This window comes from Trachurus trachurus (genome assembly GCF_905171665.1).
Source record: "Trachurus trachurus genome assembly, chromosome: 7".
Lineage (NCBI taxonomy): Eukaryota > Metazoa > Chordata > Actinopteri > Carangiformes > Carangidae > Trachurus > Trachurus trachurus.
The window spans coordinates 26,217,998-26,235,892 of NC_139901.1; the positions used below are offsets into that span (position 1 = coordinate 26,217,998).

Here is a 17,895-nt window from a genome sequence, read left to right on the forward strand (position 1 = left end):
ATATTCATCAGGCCTCTTTTTCTTGTTCTTTGGCAAAGTTAAATCTTGCCTTCTTTGTCACAGTTGGTGGAAAGCAGCTCAGCCATGTAGGTTCAGTGAAGTTACTTTAAATGGATGAGATGTGTTACAGGCAGAGCGGTGGATGAGAAAGAAGGCAGTATACTGACAGCAGGGTGCTCCACACGTAGCACATACTCTGGGAATCAGACGGTGACATTAGCAGACGCTCTGACAAGGAGCTGGTGGCAGTGGCAGCTTTAAATACTGACTGAGGTGATGAGGAAGCTGGGAACAGGTGTGTGAGTGGGCAGGGAAGCTCAGGTGATTGGGAATAGAAAGCAGGTGAGCAGGTGGATATGGAGGCAGGAAGGAAGTCCAGGGCCAACTGGTGGGCAGATGGAGTATGTCAGATGACAGAGGCCATATAAACAGGGCACAGACAGGAATAATAAGAGCGGGGATAATAAGTGCAGGGGAGTAAACAAGAGAGCTCAGAGATGAATCGTGACAGTTTTGTGCCGCTCAGTGTACAGTGGTTTTCTACTTGGATGTCATGCACAGAGGTTGGCATCATGCGGTGCCCTTCAAACCGTCTGATCAGTCACTGAAATCGCAGTTTCCACAGTCTCCTCGTGCCAAATCAGAAGCATACGCCGTCTGTTTTTCAGTGCAAGGTTGTGTAAACATCGTAGCATCATTTTTCCAGGACATCCACTGTCCTTCTGTTATCAGTAGTATTGGTCCTCTCTACCACAGTCTGGTTTTATACATGTTATGACAATTTCCAAGAAAGCTGCTTATTCTATAGCCTTGGTCATGCATTGAACCTTAACTTGAATCAAAGGTATTCTCACTTTTCTTGCAGTGATCACAGATTTGCAGCTTTGAGGTTGCACTTGTGGGCCGATATTTTCGATACAACCCTGATATAACACATAAGGTCAAATTCCTACTTGTAAGATGACACCGTTTTAAATCACTTAACATTTTACCAATTGCATAGAATTCTACTTGTTTAGTCTCCTGCATTAAAAGGTGTTTCACATATTTATTCTAATCCCATTCATGTCTGTTGGGGTGGATAGAAGCCTCTACTTACATAGATATGATTGAACTCACTATGGCCCCGCCAGCATGCAGTATACATCACATAATTAAAACTCACTATTTCAACTCATTTAACTTGAATCATACCATTAAAATTTGCAGTCGTGTATCTCCACACCATGCGGTGCAGTCACATATTTTGAATATGTTGGATACTTAAAAGTGTTAGTTAACATGAATTTTTTAAGTGAAAATTAATTCCTCTGCACCCCATTGACTGTGGTGGTAGAACGGCGCTTCTGTGTTATTCATTCCCCTCTCTTCATCTCCTCTTCTCTGTTTTCCCCAAAGACCCGGTGGCATGATAATTTCTCATTTGATTTAGTTTTGCCTGGCAGAAGGGAGCTAAGCTCGCTGATAAGATCTCCTTAAGAACCAGACAAGTTGTCAGTAATGAAGGGAATTGCTTTGATCCGTCGACAAATAGGTCATTTAGACAGTGTCTGGTTTCTGATGCCGCATGATACAGTCATGACTTTCTCTCTCTCTCTCTCCCTCTCTCCCTTGCTCTCGCTCACTCTCACTATCAATTTCTCTTGGCTGAGTGTTTTCTGTCCACTGTCTCTCCCTACGGATTCACACACACACTCACACTATCGAGACAAGAGGAATCAGAGGGAACAAAAGACAAAGACAAAGGAAGAAAAAAACCCAAAACTGTTTTTGATTATTATTGAAAATCATCTATTATTTATTACCCAATGGAGGCACTTTATATGTGTGTGTGTTATTGTGCGTCCCATGTGAGGCGTAAGATAGTGGTGTAGCGAGAAAGGGAGAGTTTCCTTCTCTTCATTAAAGGGAAATAAAAAGTACTGATACAGTTATGAGAAGCTCTTAGTGTGTGTCTCATGCTGAGCTTTTTTCAACACAGTCGCTGCCTTTCTGAAGCTAAAATGACAGTGAAAGCTGCTTACTGTTGAAATGACATCCTGCCTGTCACAATATTCTCTGATAAAAGGAGGAGCCTCATAACATGCAACAACAGTGAGCTGACTCATTCTCTGACAGCCATTGTTGGATCCCTTAATGCACATCCATGTATACTGTATATGCATGTGATTTACTACATGTGTTATTATTAATCATGAGCCGACATCATGGCAGCCGCGGTGGCGTGTCATCACTGTAAACTCTGAACTGTCCAAACAGGCTTAGCGAGAGAATCTGCGGTGAAACAATGTTGAAGTGTAATCCTTTTTCGAAATCATTAATTGGCATGTGAACCAAACCTTTCAGCACTGTAGAAAGCAGCGATGTGCACGACTGCATCCGCGTGTGTGTGTGTGTGTACTGTGAACATCCAGCCGTGCGCAAATATTTGGTACAAACAGATGAGGAGAAGGATTCTGGCGCCGTCCCTCAACAGTTTTAAAAACGTCTACGTGAACATTGTGGGAGGGAGAGCTTAATTGGCTGGAATGACTGTGGAAACATGCAGCTGAATCCCCCCCCCACCACCCTCAAGCAGGACGGCTTGGAAGCGAGTAGGAAATCAGGGGGGCGGGGAAAACCCAAATGGAATTATGGAGAGCTATCACTTCCTAACTGGTGAGGATTTATACACCACTGCCAAGGCCAACGGATTGAAGTAATTTCATTTTTCATGCATGGCTTCTGTCCCCACGGAGACCTGAAGCAAAGAAAGAGAGAGAGAGAAAAGAAAGAGAGAGAGAGAAGGAGTACAGCAGAGGGGAGAGATGAGGGGAAAGAGAGGAAAGGGGAGGAGAGGAGATGAGAAAAAAAGGAGGCAGAAAGGAGAAGGGAGGGCAGAGGAAGGGAGAAACAAGGTGGGGGGTGGAGGGAGGTGGGGGTGAATGAGAGGGGGAGACAGTTTGGCAGGCGGATGTGTAGTAATTGCTTGTATTTTCTAATGCGACAGGAGAGGTAGATGGAGTCAGCGTGATGTGGTCTCGTTGCTTTGCCTATACAGGAGGGTAATGGTGCTGCGTTGAGAGTTCAACCGAGCTGCTGGCTGGATGTTTGTTAGTTTGTTGGTGTTTAACGGGCAGAGTTTCTTTGAAGTAATAGCAGTCGATGCCTGCAGCTCGTTAATTATCATAGCTGTCAGCAGTAATTTGCTGAGATATGTGCACAGCATCCTGACGTTCTCCTCCCGCTATTCCCCAAAGAAAACACATATACAGACATGCACAAATAGCATTAGTGGGCTGCTGTGACAGCTCCTCTTGCATCCGAACAGCTAAGGTGTCTGTAACTGATTGCTTTTGTTTGATTAGAAAGACACACCTCAGCCGTCTCTCTCCAAAAGAGAGCTGATGGTTTTATGTTGATGCTGATGAAGAGCAAGAGAAGGAAAATGGGGATAACAGCAATGTCAGCGATGGTGACAGGTTTTTAGTCCAGGAGTAGGAAGACTCAGGATGACACCTGTCTAATACAGTATGTCCTTCTCTTGTCCTTGTTAGTTGCTCCAGCTATTTTCTCAGCAGGCCAGAATTCCTGGTGTGTCAAAAGTGTGGCTAAATTGGTTCTTCGAGTGGTGAAAGATGGAGACAACTTTGGACAGTCTTACTCCTCTGGTGCACTCAGGATCTCCGCTGAAATAGTCATTGATTAGAAGAAAAAGCTTGTCCATGGCTCTGTGTGTGTGTGTGTGTGGGTGTGTGTATGTGTGTGTATGATTGTATGATTGAGTCACTTTTGAAACACCAGCTGATGTTCATGGGTTTTCATGAAGCTAATGGACGAGGATGGTATGCTTGGAGGTTTGGACTCTGTTTGGGCACTAAATTGAAAATTCCTTCCAGATAAGTCCTAATTACGCAGCACTCCACTTCAAATGGCAGACCTACTGTAGCACTGCACTTAATTTACCTATTAGCTGTATCTGGCCAGGGAAGCTGAACCAAAGCAGCAGCCTGATTCTTTCTGCTTCCCCCTCTCCCACTGTTATTGAATCATCCTTTTCTCTAGCCCATTTCCCCCCTCAAAATACTGTTCACTCTTGTTTCAAAGGTCTTTCAAAGAGGGGAAGGTTTTTGGCCTACATCATAAACTAGTAATGAACTATACAGTATTAAACTCAAACAAGGAAAGAATTATGTTAAACTGAAACAGGGAAATACTATAACTGTGTATCATATGGACAATGGAAATGGACTTTGCAAGCAAATAACAAGAAATGAGCTGCCGCTTGCTTCTCCACTTCACTTGCAAAATCTTCAATGGGACTGAACTCGACAATCCTCTGGTGCTGGTGTACAGTATATGTCAAAGTAGCTGCCAATCAGAAAGGGATTCAAGACAGATCATCCAGTCATCGTGCAGAAGCCCAGCGTCCAGGCCCCGCCCACTGGTTCCATTCACTCCCAGTGGGTGGGACAAAATTGCAGCATTTATCCAATAACTGTCTAGTTTTGCTGCGGTGAGAAGAACTATTCTCTGCCGCCCCACTGAAGTCCATGGACGCTGAGCTTCAACAGGTTTAATGCGCTGAGACGCTACAGGAGAAGAAAATCGCGTCAGTCGACCTGCGATAAGTAACTGACTCTGAACGAACTCGTCTTAGAGTTGAACGTAACTCATTTTTAGTCAAAACACAACAGTACATATTTGAGGAAGCAGAGCTCCCCTTGCCTGTTGTTGCTTCCTCCAATTACACCACAATTGCGACCTACCTGTCTAATCGTCATTTTTGTTCACAATCTGTCTGTATTTGCAGCATGGCTCCTCGCTGACTGTCAGAGTTAACAGTAAATATATGTTGATTTCATTTCTCCCGCTCTGAAATATTTAATTTAAATTTCTCTTTTGAAGCAGTCCAATTCTGCCAAACAGAATGCATAGCGTTCCCTGCGGCAGCACTAATGGAATCTCTGAGTATGTGGTAGCTAGAAATGCCAAACTGTGATGAATGTGTGTGTGTCCACATGTGTGTGTCTGTGTCGGTGCCTGGCTTTGCGTGTTTGTGTGGTGCATGTGCACGTTTCCAGTGAATATTTAATATCAGGTTTCTTAGACTGTGTGAGGACAAAATATTAAACTCAAGGGTTATATATCACAAACTGGTCCTTGAATAATAAACCTCACAGTACATGTTGCACCAGCAGGTGGAATCTGTGTGTTTGACTTCGGTTTCTTCGGAAAAGGCAGAAAACTAATAAGATAAAGAAAAAGGTGCATTGCTCAGTGAAACGCATCATAAGACTTTTGTTGATTTGTTTGATTAAGTGTCTCTCTCTCTCTCTCTCTCTCTCTCTCTCTCTCTCTCTCTCTCTCTCTCTCTCTCTCTCTCTCTCTCTCTCTGTCTCTTTCTTTGTTCTGATGCAGATTCGTTCAGACCAGGACCAGGACATCTCAATCCGATACAGCATCACTGGGGTGGGAGCAGATCAACCGCCCAATGAGGTCTTCAATATCGACCCCGTGCTCGGGAAGATGTTTGTCACAAAGCCTCTTGATCGAGAACATCGCTCCTCTTACCATGTGAGTCTCTCTCTCTCTCTCTCTCTCTCTCTCTCTCTCTCTCTCTCTCTCTCTCTCTCTCTCTCTCTCTCTCTCTATTTCTCTCTTATTCACATCTACACACAACAGACATGACCTTTCCGTTGAGATGAAACCCACACACAATATTATGCAGACATTTAACCCTTTGACACACACATCTGCCACCTTAACAGAACCAGTGTAATTCTATATAATAAGAATTACTCTGTATGACTTACAATTACTCAACATAGCAGACTATAAAAAATAAAAACTTTCAGAAACCATTTATTTGTATGCATGTGACCTATAACCCTTTCATTGCTGTGAGAAGAAATCACAGTGACAGTGGATTGAAACATGTAATTTTCAATTTGCACCTTTTCTCTCTTACGTGGCGGCGCCCTGTGCAAAGCCTCTGGCTGAAGTCGAAGTCAGAGAATGTGGTAATTAATCAGTTCACAGCCAATCACACTGTTTTTTTTTCCATTCACTGTTATTATCCTCACTTTGATTCTTTGCTGATAAATAACAATTAGAAGTTGGCAGGTTGGACCAAGAATTTAAATTGAGACAAAAATGCAACTAGTCTCTAATTTCAGGGAACGTGAGAGAATCCTGATAACTTAGAGTCTTTGATTCACCACAAACAGACTGAAAAACTAATTTGTTCTGTTGTTGAGGAATGCAAGAAAACTATTTCACCTCATGTTTCAAGTTATATTAGTGAGATGTTTCTTTCATTATTAGGTGAAATTAAATATTTTACACATGACAAGTTTAGAATTGTTCAATTATCACTTTCAGATCCAAAAATCAAAATCTGTCAAGGATTGCTTACGAACCTTATTGATTTACACTTTGTCAGAAAGTTTTCATGAAGGTTGAAATTCCTCTAAAATCCTGACAAAAGTCTGACGAAAAAAAGTTAGGAGTTACGTGATAGAGGTGTCGGGTGGTCTGCTGAAGAAAAGCTGTGCACACCACCAGGTCTGCACTTTAAACACTTCTACGCCTTCCTGTGTAAGGCTCTTGAGTCCGTGGTCATGTTGAGGAACACTGCTCTTGAACTGTGGCTGTTATCAGTACAGCAGAGGCTGTCAGGAGGGATAAAGATAAAGCTCGACACAATAAATGATTTAAGGGAGAAAAAAAAAAGTCCATGTGCATTCGTAAACAGAAAACTCCAGGTAGGTATGGCACAGATTTGAGTTACTTCAACTCAAGGACAAAATCTGAGTTTTTATTGTGTGAAAATATATAGAGAAGTAAAAAATCGAAGTGGGATTAAGTCAGAACTGAAATGTTAAATTCAGCTTTATCTGTCTTGGAAAAGATCATTGTCCTTCTAGACGATGAAATATTTTACAAGGATTTTTGATGCAGACCGCAGAGAACATTCCTGTATACCTGATGAGGGAAACCTTTGAAGACCCATCAATAAATACCAGCATACCACCTCCACTGGCAGCCACACATGGCCTGTGGGTCATATCCACACTTTCCTCTCGCTGTCATTTTGACCGCATTTCATTTTAGTCTATAGAAGACTGCTGCACTGCTTTCTGTCTTTTTAACATTTCTCTGTAAGTTTTTACACCATGACCTCTGTGTTTTTGAGACTTACCAGATGTTCAGTCCTCTGAGGTTAGGTTCTCTTGATACTTTACAAGGTGACACGTACAACTACATCCTGGAGAATCTTAAAGGGCATTTCCTAGTTTTTTTCCTGCAATCCCCTGCTTGTTTAGACCATTTTCTCTTTCACTCTTATGTGACCACAAATAAATCCTGCTCTATCTAAATGACAACTCTCATTTTTCAATAAACTCCGAGCCACATGAGAGCCCTTTTGCACATAAACAAATGTTGAAACACACAGCTTCACAAATGATAATTTAATAGCCGAGTGTCCAATTATATCTAAACCCTTGAGATTTGGCTACTGTGTGTTAAAAAGGCTGTATCCCCCACACTGGTCTTTCCATAATGATGTAAACCTGCTCAAATTAAAGCTGAGACTTTAATGTAATATCCATTATTTCATTTCAAACAGACTATGATGAAGTGCACAGCCTGAGGAACAACAATGTTTCTCTGTCCAAATACTTACCATCTGAATAGTGTATAATGAAAGAGGAAAGTGGCTTAGTGGAAAAATAAAACCTTGATGAGGGCAAGATGGTGGGATTTACTCAAATTGGCTTCCTCTCTGAGAGTAAGCTGATGAATATCAATCACACGTCTGTGTGTTGAAGAAATTGTTTGACATTTTGGAAATGCTCTCATTCCTTCTCTTGCCAAAAGTCAGATGAGGAGATCACCCTCAGTATTAACCTACGGCCAGCAGCTGGTTAGCTTAGCAAAGCAAGTGTTGACGCATGGGAAACAAGTGTGGCTAAGGTCCAATGTTTTTGCCTCGGAGCAACTTAATTTCTTTCTGATCAGAGTATTGTATTTTGTTTGTTTAATCTGTGCACAAACATAAATGTTGAAACAAGTGGGGGAAGTTATGTTGTCACAGTAAGGTTGCCAGGCAACAAACAGAGACTGCATTGAATCGAAGTCAGTAGCTACTCCTGGCCAAGATTTAAAATCCCCCCGAATATGCAGGTAGTGAAATGCAGATTTGTTTTTGTTTTTTTGTCTTTTTAAAAAAAAAAAAAAAAGATTTTTACCTTCGGACAGAGCTAGGCTGGTGCTTTAATAATTCTGAACTGCTTATGTTAATGTGCCCTTGAGCAAGGCAACTGACCTCCTAACACTTCTGCAGCCAGTTCAACTTGCAGTCCGTCTTTGCAAAGTTCAAAATTACAGTAGGCTACAACCCTTCCAGAGTTTACTAATGAGCACCGGTAGAGTTTGTTTAACCTGTAAATAAACAGTAATGAAAAGAATGTGTTTGTCTCAGTGTGGGGTGCACAGCATCTTTGTTTCTTCATGCTGTTCTGGTTTAAACCCAGTTTATTTTTCCAAAAAATACCAACACCTGTCTTGGCTCTGCCTCACTTGAATGAAAGTGCCATCTCTTTGTGCCTCTTCTCTCGCCTTTGTGCTGTGCATGCTTCTCTAAGAGTGAAAACATCAAGCAGTCAAGCAGAGCACTTTTAAAATTTAAGAAAATACTAACTTGTCATATTGCATAAGCTTTCCATGAGTCTTTCTGCTGCCATGAAAAGAGAGCCTTTGGTGTAGTGAGAAACCACCGTGGGTTTATCTGTGCCTGGTTCCCTCTGTCTCTGTACCTGCCGCTCCCCTTGTATTTATATGGGAACCCAGTCTGAGTCTCAGTCCTGCTGAGCTGGCTTTTAGCTTTTTGTGGGAGCTGAGCAGATTTATACCCACGAGAAACTCCAATCAATCAGGTGATTTGTTAGGAAAGGTGGAGGCTTTCTTAGACTGCTTTAGTTAAACTCAGTGTTTGTTGTAGAAGTGCATTAGTTGGTGCAGAATACAAAGAGAAAGGAGAAACCAGATGAGACAAGGTAAAGATGTACGTGTAAACAGAGGAAGAAGGCTGCTGCAGTTCAATTAAAAGCCTCTCACTGTGGATGCTGCCTGGGACAGGTCAGCACTTCAACCGACTCGATAAAACACGAACTTGCTCAGTCCAAGAAGAAAGACGGGGGAAGACGCAGTGATGTCATCCTGGAAAACTGTAACACACACACACACACACACAAAGTTAGAATTTGACTTTGTGCTCTTTCGTTTGTTTACTTCATATTTAATGCAAGGACAGAACAAAGTTACGGTCTACTTCTTTTTATTTCAAAAGAATGAGCACTCTGAAATTCAAAACTAGCCGGGCAACAAGATGCATTCTTATAAGGAAAAAAACCTTGGAGCGTCTGGTCCGCTGTTATCTTTATCAGGATGCTTCCTCTCTGCCAAATGCCGAGCATTGCCTGGTACGGTCTGTTTTCTCCCCTTGCCTTTCAAGATAATAACTTTAATGTGGACCCAGAATTACATTTTGCCTTCTTTAAACATGGCGGTAATCTCTGACTCCTGCTGTTATTGAATTAGGGTGTGGGTGCATGTGGGATGGAGGGATGAGGGTGGGTAGAGATAACAGGCCTGGCTCCTACCCTGTTACAGCACACTGAGATGCGATATGCAATGGCAGCACGCGGATATTGGGTGCAAGACAGATCAGACAATGCAGTGGGAAAAAGTAAAGTCAAATTAACCTCAGGGAGACCTGGAGACACAATTTCAGTGGAGGTGCGGAGTGGAAACAGACAGTGGAGAGAAGAGGATGGGCAGCAGTGGAGAGGATCTTCACCTCTCTGTGGAGAAGAAGCCGATGGAGAGTGCTTCTTTTTTTCTACTGTATGTCGTGCTGCGATGAGCCTAGAGGCTATTTCACTTATCTGGCTCTCATGCTCTTGCCGTGGTCAGGTAGGGTAGCACGATTCCAATCAGGCACATTCAGATGGAAGGAGTAGCGTTCCCTCAATTCCCCATACATAATGAAAAAATCCTCATGTTACATATCTGTTCATATAATGTCTTTAGGTTCTTAGACTGAAATTGAACATTTCAACAGAATAAATATTTATCATCCTGTGTTCTCATGAGCAGGATGTAGATAGCATCTGAATGCAGTTTTCTTTCCTTCTGTATAAACTAAACATCCCTGATGCTTCCACCTGACAGGAATACCACTGAATAAGTCATGTTCAGGGATATAAACATTCCCAGGTAAGGTGAAGTGAATCAAAACAGCTTTAAAGAGAAGCGAGGAGTTGCCACTTCAGTCTGTTATTTTGACCTTCATGTATAGAGCAAAAAAAACAAACCACAAACATTTACTTAAACTCAACATTTCCCTGTTAGATCACATTTCTTCGCTGCTCTCCTTTTTTTTTTTCTTTCATTTGGCCTCAGTTTTTTTTTACCCCTCCAGACCTCAAATAAGAGCAAAAGCAGTGAGGACACATTTTACATCACATATCGATTCCAGTAATAACTTCATGTCCAAACTTTGTGAGAAATCCTAGTTGGTGATTCTATTCGTCTGAGCACAGCCATGCTGAATTTGAGATGTGCTGAGTGTGTTTGTGTAGTCAGAGTAAAAGTGAAGAGATTTCAGGAGTCTCTTGTCAAACAAAATCAGACAGAATCTCTGGTCTGGGATTCAACGCCGTGATCCGGAAACATATACTGTACCTTGACTTTCGTGGCAGAGCTAAACTTCCAATGAAATAAGTAGTTTCTTGTTTTGGTTGCTACTGAGATAAAAACTTCTGGGGACTAAGTGTAAAACTGATAAGAGGTCTGGAGAGAGTGCATGAGAAAACAATTCTACCTCTGACCCTACTTGATATCATTCTTTAGGTTCAGACTTTTTGAACATTTTGCACTGTAATAATTCAATAATGCAGATTTTATCAGTCAATATGTTCAGGAGCAGGGTAAAATGGCAAATTCAGAAGAAGGGACACAGACTTTAGAGGTGTATTCACCTTGAAGGATAAAAATATTTACTGTCAGTGTGATGGTATTTTCTTTATGTTGTTTATCCCTCTCTAAAGCCCACCTCTGTGTATGGAGACCTTTGGGAATACACTGAAAGAATAGGTGAAAGGTGAATACCATAGTTTTCATGCCAAAGACTATTTGAAAAAAAAAAGTTTTTAAAGTTAAGGGAAGGACAGCAATTCAAATAATACAAGTTAGTGATTTAAGCCTGTAATTAATGTAGCCAGCAGAACCAGGATGAAGGTTGTGTGTCTGAAGTGGAAGGTATACAATGAAAACTGGGGTTCTTCAACCACACAAAGCAAAGAATGCTTTTTTTCTCTTGTACATAGTGAATAACACATAATTAAACTGGCATTTATATGCCTCCAGTGATTTGCATTTACATTTACATTTACATTTACATTTGGCAGATGTTTTTCTCAATAGTCTTACAAAATGTGTGTAAGTGTGGACTAAATGTCTTTATTATGAAGGTGCCAGCTCTGACTACTGTGCATGCACACTCACTGAGACCTGAGACCTGAGACCTGAGAACTGAGAACTAGACCAGAATAAATCACACAGACATGCTTTTTGTCACCAAAATCAACATTTGTCTCAGAAACTCTGTCCTTTGCTTAAAGGGATAGTTTAACATTTTGGCAAATTGGCCAATTGCCATAATCCCTATAGTCATAGCAGTAGATTCGTTACAGTACCTTTAATTGATGGTGCAAGCTATTTTTAGAACGGCGGAGCAGAGTTGCAAGCTGCTCAGAGCTACGCTACGGAGGCTCTTGAGATTTCTTGGTTTCCCTCATAAAGTACACAATCCAACAACTCCAAAACGCTCTGGTGGACAAGTTGTGACCTGCACATTCACCACGCTATGAGATAATAATGCAACGTTACGAGACGAGACGAGATACGAGTTCTTTTCGAGGTAAATTCATGCAAAATTGCCTTCATGGGCAGTTTTTCTGCAAGCAGTCTCTTTCCTCAAGAGAGGAAAACTGCAGTGAACGGATGTGGCCTGTGGTAGTTCACAGTCAACATAGCTACTCTACTGTGGGTTGGCCACTGGAGGCAGCAGGGTAGACGGAGATGGAGGCAGTTAGAAGCTAGGAGAGTTTCCTCGTAACCAGCTTAAACAATCTTTAGAATTTCTACCCAGGCCAGCGTCTGCTAGAACTAGAGATTTGGTCCCTTTAAACGGAGAGCTGGTCCAGTGGAGTCCTGTAACAGGGGCTTACTCTGGGATCTGACAACTGTAATATCTGAATACTGCTCAAATGAGTGTGTCAACATTTTTATTGCCTGATCTCTTCTCTCAGCTTGACTTTGGCACCAGGGCAGTTGAAGGATGCTGGCAAACTAATGTCACATCCAGAAAAAGATAGATGGGTTTTTTATTCATCACATACCAAATGTTTACCATAATAATTTTCTCTATAAACCCAATTCAAGAACTCATCACAGACATATAAATAATTTACGAATCCATTACTCTCTGCTCCCAAAATAATAACTATGGGCTATGATCTAACTTCATTTCTTGTGTTTGTTTCTCCCAGTTGCGTGCTCATGCTGTGGACATGAATGGGAACCAGGTCGAGAACCCCATCGATCTGTACATCTTCGTCATTGACATGAATGACAACAGGCCCGAATTCAAAAACCAGGTCTACAATGGCTCTGTGGATGAAGGCTCCAAACCAGGTAATGACATATGAGCGGATGGAGGCGTAGATAGAACATGAAGTGAGAAGCAGGAGCAATTACAGGGTAGACGAATTAATTAAAGATCGGAAAGATTTGAGAGATTAAAGAAATGTGTGATGGTGTTAGATACGAGGAGCGGACTGATGACGGGCTGCTGTTATACCAGCAGAGCCAATGTCGTTAAAGGCGTGACTACGACAGTGAATCTTTTACACAACTGAGAATTTTCCATTCCCCCTGATTTAGCAGACAGACGGAGAATCTGTCTCCTATAGTGGCTTTTCATTTAGCCGGCTGCAGCAGTGGCCATAAACCAAAGAGGGTGCTCAGGCTGGAGAGGAGATTGAGGATGAAATGTACCACGCTGTAGCACCACTGGGTCATTTTATGTCTAACCTCAGAGCCAAAGAATCACCAAGATGAGCTCCCAGTGTGCAGGGGTGTGTGTGAATGTGAGCCCGATGAGCCCAACTTTATTGCACCAGGGTGATCGCAAGAGGTGTCCAGGCACTCCTTTCTTTCTTTCTTTCTTTCTTTCTTTCTTTCTTTCTTTCTTTCTTTCTTTCTTTCTTTCTTTCTTTCTTTCTTTCTTTCTTTCTTTCCCTTCCCCTTCGCCTTCCCCCACACAGCAGACAATTCTCGGCGGCATGCATGACATTCAGCTAAACAATAATCATAAAAAAAGAGAGTTTTGGAATTTAGAGCTCCAGTGGTTTCAATGGAAGGCCAATTACAGACTTGAATTAGTTTGCAAATTAAAGAGTCATTATGGGGACCTAATCCTGTCAGGCACAGCTTAGGACGCCCGTACAAAAGGGTCCACATTAAACCCCCTAAGAGTTCAGCTTAATGAAATTACCCCGCCGATGTGTGACACATTGTGATTCTTCACCTCCTTCTCAATATCCCTCCATCTCTTCAAAAAAAAACGTGATGGGTGGAGGACTGATAGTGACTCCGCTTGGAATCTAACCAAATATGGGGTCTGTCCTCTGCTTCTCTCATTTCCTCCCCGCCCCCCCACCCTCTCTCTCTCTTGCTGCTGCCTTTTATTTCTCGTCTCGCTGAGAGGCCTTTAGAGTGCTCCCTCTGGCCGAGTCATTGACAAATGTTGCTTTGAAATGTAATGAAGTTTGAAATGGGAGCTGCGGTTACAATTATCCTCGGACAGGGGCTGTCACTGCCATGATATCACTATCTCTGGCAATTAGAATCAGCTACGGGAGAGAGAGAGCAAGAGGGAGAGAGAGATGGAGAGATCGGGTGACAGGCAGTGATCCCGCAGAGTTTTACGAGTCCGTGGAGGCAGGGATGCAAACAAGTGGCGCCGTCATGGAAGGATGGTGGCTTCTTCTCTGCAACACAACTGTATTTGCTTCTACTTGATGCCTGTGCTTACTCGCCCCTTTCAGTATAAGTGATTGTCAGCTACCGAATGTGTTTCTGCGATCTGAGATCAATATCATCTACTATCTACAGTACTATCTAGCTACATTTCAATATGATTAAGGCTTATCAACATCTGTCATCACTAAAAGCTAAATATATTGTGAGTTATTTTGTAGCTATAAAAGCTGATCTTATATCTGAATGTACTTGCTGTTGCAAAATAGGTGTCCAACGTATCCCAGCTGACATAAATCTGTACAGATCAGTGAACGTCATAGTGTTAACAAACTGTAAAGGAACATGTTGTGGTTTATCGCCCGTTTTTATGTAAACATTAACCAATATCAGTGTGATTACTTCCAATGTATGTCATTACGATCTGTTTGTAGGACGGTTGATTAAAGAGAGCGGCGCAGTGTGCCCAGTGCATCTGCATCTGCCTCTCTCCCTCATGTTGCTGTAGCTTTAAACTAGCCAATAAAAGGCTTGACAGCACAAAATGTTCAAAGTTAAATGCGAACTGAGTCATTTATTTTATGGAAACAATTACAATTGGAAGGACTACATGTAAACAAACAGCCAAACAGTTGCCATGTTGTTACAAGGGACAAATATGGGATTCTGCTGGATTTCCCCTGAGGTGTCTATGCTCTTACAAAACACAGTCTGACAATATGTCATGTAGAAAAGAGTCATTAAGTCATGAAACCGCTTCAGTAATTTAATTTACGCGGTAATAGCTTAGCCAGCATTAGCCACCAGATGCACCAGACAGTATCAGGCTGTAGCAGCAAAACTCCTGAGTGTGTTAAAGTGGGTGAATATTTGAAGAGTTTGAAGAGTCTTAAAGTTATTTCATCAGTAAAAAAGTTACCTACTGCTCAAATAAATCTGTTTGCATTTTGATGGAAGTTGAAGTTGACATAGTTGTTACTTTCTGTTACAGCATGTTACCGTCTGTGCACGTGCATGCTGAGAAATGTTCTTTTCTTTCTCAGGGACGTACGTGATGCACGTGTCAGCGTTTGATGCCGACGACAACACCACCGCTAATGGGATGGTGCGCTATCGAATCCTGTCCCAGACGCCACACAGCCCCATCCCCAACATGTTCACCATCAACAGCGAGACCGGAGACATTATGACGGTGGCGCCTGGCCTTGATCGAGAGGTTAGTCTCCTTCATCCTAGAGCAGTCGAAAAAGGCCGATTTTACAATTGTATAAAATGAATCAGCAGTAATACTCATTACAATCTCTGATTCCCCAGTAAGGTGCACAGTCTGCATGAACTATAGCTGGTTAGGGGATGCACCTTTGTCTTTATGGAGCAGCTCTCAACAGCATTGTTTACTCTGATGACACTCTGAGACGTGACTTCAAAATGTTTTGTAGCCAGTTGTCACCACACACACACAGAGACACACACAGGTAATCTTTTTTCCCTCCCCTTACACTAAATTGCCTTCTTCTGCGGTCACCTTGTTTATGGAGCTATAAAAGTTGTGACAAGATCCAAATGTGTTTATTCTTGCGACATGGATGTGCCAGTGACAACTCTGCAAAAGAAATCTCGGAGACAGATCATCGTCCCGAACTGTCACCGGTGACAGACCTATTAACAGCACATCATGCTGCAGTGGGCTGCTCACGTTGTGTTGTGTTGTGTTGTGTTGTGTTGTGTTGTGTGTGCTTGTGTGTTTGTGTGGCGAAGATAGAGTGGAAATATCTGAGATAGAATGCCCTTGACACCTGTCAGACAAACACAAAAGCCCATATAATCACATCTACACTCGATAAAACACAGGCAATGGAGGGGAAAAAAAGGAAACTGTAGGGGGCAACAGAACAAAAACAGTGCCAGGCAGAGGGGGTATTACAATGAGGGTGGAGTAAGTGAGTGAGTGTGGATTTGGCTAGGAGATTGAGTCGTGGACACGAGGGTGCCAGAGGGAGAGAGAGAGAGAGAGAGAGAGAGAGAAACATGAAGGGAACATGGAGTAAAAATGAACGTCAGCTGCTGCTAATCCAGCTACTCACCCATAATGTCGGATTTAGCCCCCGACCACCCCAACACACGCATCGCTGTACTACTTCAGTCAAGAAGACTCATAATGACATCATTTCATTACCCCAAATCAATGAGGGCAGTATTCTCTTTTTTTAGGGGCTCTGTGTGTTTACAAAGACATTGTAAACACACATCTCCATGTGGAAGCTGCTCATTACAACCACATGTTGTGTTGGCTAGAGTCAGTGATGGTATTGAGGGAATGGCAAACTCTGCTCTGTCACTTTCTCCTCATCTCCCCATTTTTACCTGGTATCAATATAAATCTCTACTTGGATCTGTATCTGATCCGTATACACATCTGTATTTTAATACACATTGTTTTGAAGTTGGTTAATGAACAGAACATTAATTGTCAGCAATTTTGTTAATGGATTTATTGTTTTGGTTTTTATGTCAGTGTTAATTTAATATCTTTCGGTTTTTGACGACGCAAGCTATTTGAAGATATAACCGACGCTCTGTTTTCTCTACTTTCTACAGTCTACCAATTAATAGGGAATCAACTCAATTAAGTTAATTAACTTGATAAACCATGAAAAGTTAATCACTTGGCTACAGGGAGATTAAAAAAAATCACACAGCACACACAGCCCTTAATGCAGAGTGTGAGTGGATTCAGAATGCATAGGAATAAGGATAGATGAGTCAGCCAGGCTACATCTGTGCTGCATATGCATCGGCCATATTCTTAAGACAAACATTTACACAAGATGAAAGCTTCACCTAACTGTGCCTCCTCCTGCTGCCTCCACCGAGCCTGGCAGAAACCCCACCTTGGCAGAGGAACAAGTAAAACCCATTGAGCAGCATCGCTTCACTTGACCTGGGACCATGCCTGTTGATTAACTCCATCAGCCGCACCAACCCTAATTTGCTCTTTGAGATCCGATCACAGCACTGGAAGAATTGAGACAGGAAAAGTCGCTTTTTTTAATACTAGATCCATGAGCAGATGAAACAGCCCTTAGAAGAAAGAAGTGAGGACCAGCAAACCTGTCCCCACTTTCCAAACATGTCTGCACTCCTAAGATCTAAAGCTCCACTTGGCTTTAAGTACAATAGCACACACAAACACACACACACAGTGTACATGCACAGACACTATAATATGCATCTATTTCTCACACAAATGTATATAGTGTGTTTAATTGTATATTTATGAGTGCACTGCATATGCACTTGCACATTATCTGTAGCTTATATTGTACATACATGTGTTTTCCGGTCACATTTTTCCTATAGAGTAGATAAGGCGTTGAAACCCTTGCAGGAGAAAACTCAAAGCTTCTGTACTGTACATAAACTAGGAAGATGCTATTCTGCAGTACTTCCCTGGTCCACTTTTAGTCAGCACTTTAGCCCTTTGAAACTTTGAAAGTTTATGTGTCTCCTTTTCCTTCTTGGGCTGGGGTGTTGGAGGCGTTAGGTACTACAAAAAAAAAAAGGAAAAAAAAAAAACACAGGCATCTATTTTTGGTAATCCTCCTCCCCTGTGCCTTCGCTGCATCCCCTGCTGTCTCTTATCCTCTCCTCTGTTCTTCACTTTTGAAATGTCTTTTTCCTCTCCTTTATAAACTCCCACACAGATTTCTCTTCTAAAGGTTTCCACTGGTCTGTAGTGGACTTTAAAAAAGCTTGTTGACAGTAACAGACCTCAGTCCTCCAGAGGAACCTGGGTATGCTGTG

General features: G+C 42.1%; 1 protein-coding gene across 2 annotated transcripts in view; it reads left to right on the forward strand.

Moving 5' to 3' along the window:
* Nucleotides 1-17,895, forward strand: part of LOC310989137 (cadherin-4-like) — a gene marked incomplete at its 3' end in the record, with an annotated part of 246,823 nt that overhangs the window by 202,820 nt on the left and 26,108 nt on the right. For both annotated transcript variants that reach the window (XM_083976052.1, XM_083976053.1), the window contains 3 exons: nt 5,401-5,556; nt 12,600-12,744; nt 15,135-15,307. In XM_083976052.1, coding sequence (XP_083832178.1) covers nt 5,401-5,556; nt 12,600-12,744; nt 15,135-15,307 — 474 coding nt within the window. The remainder of the gene's footprint in view (nt 1-5,400; nt 5,557-12,599; nt 12,745-15,134; nt 15,308-17,895) is intronic.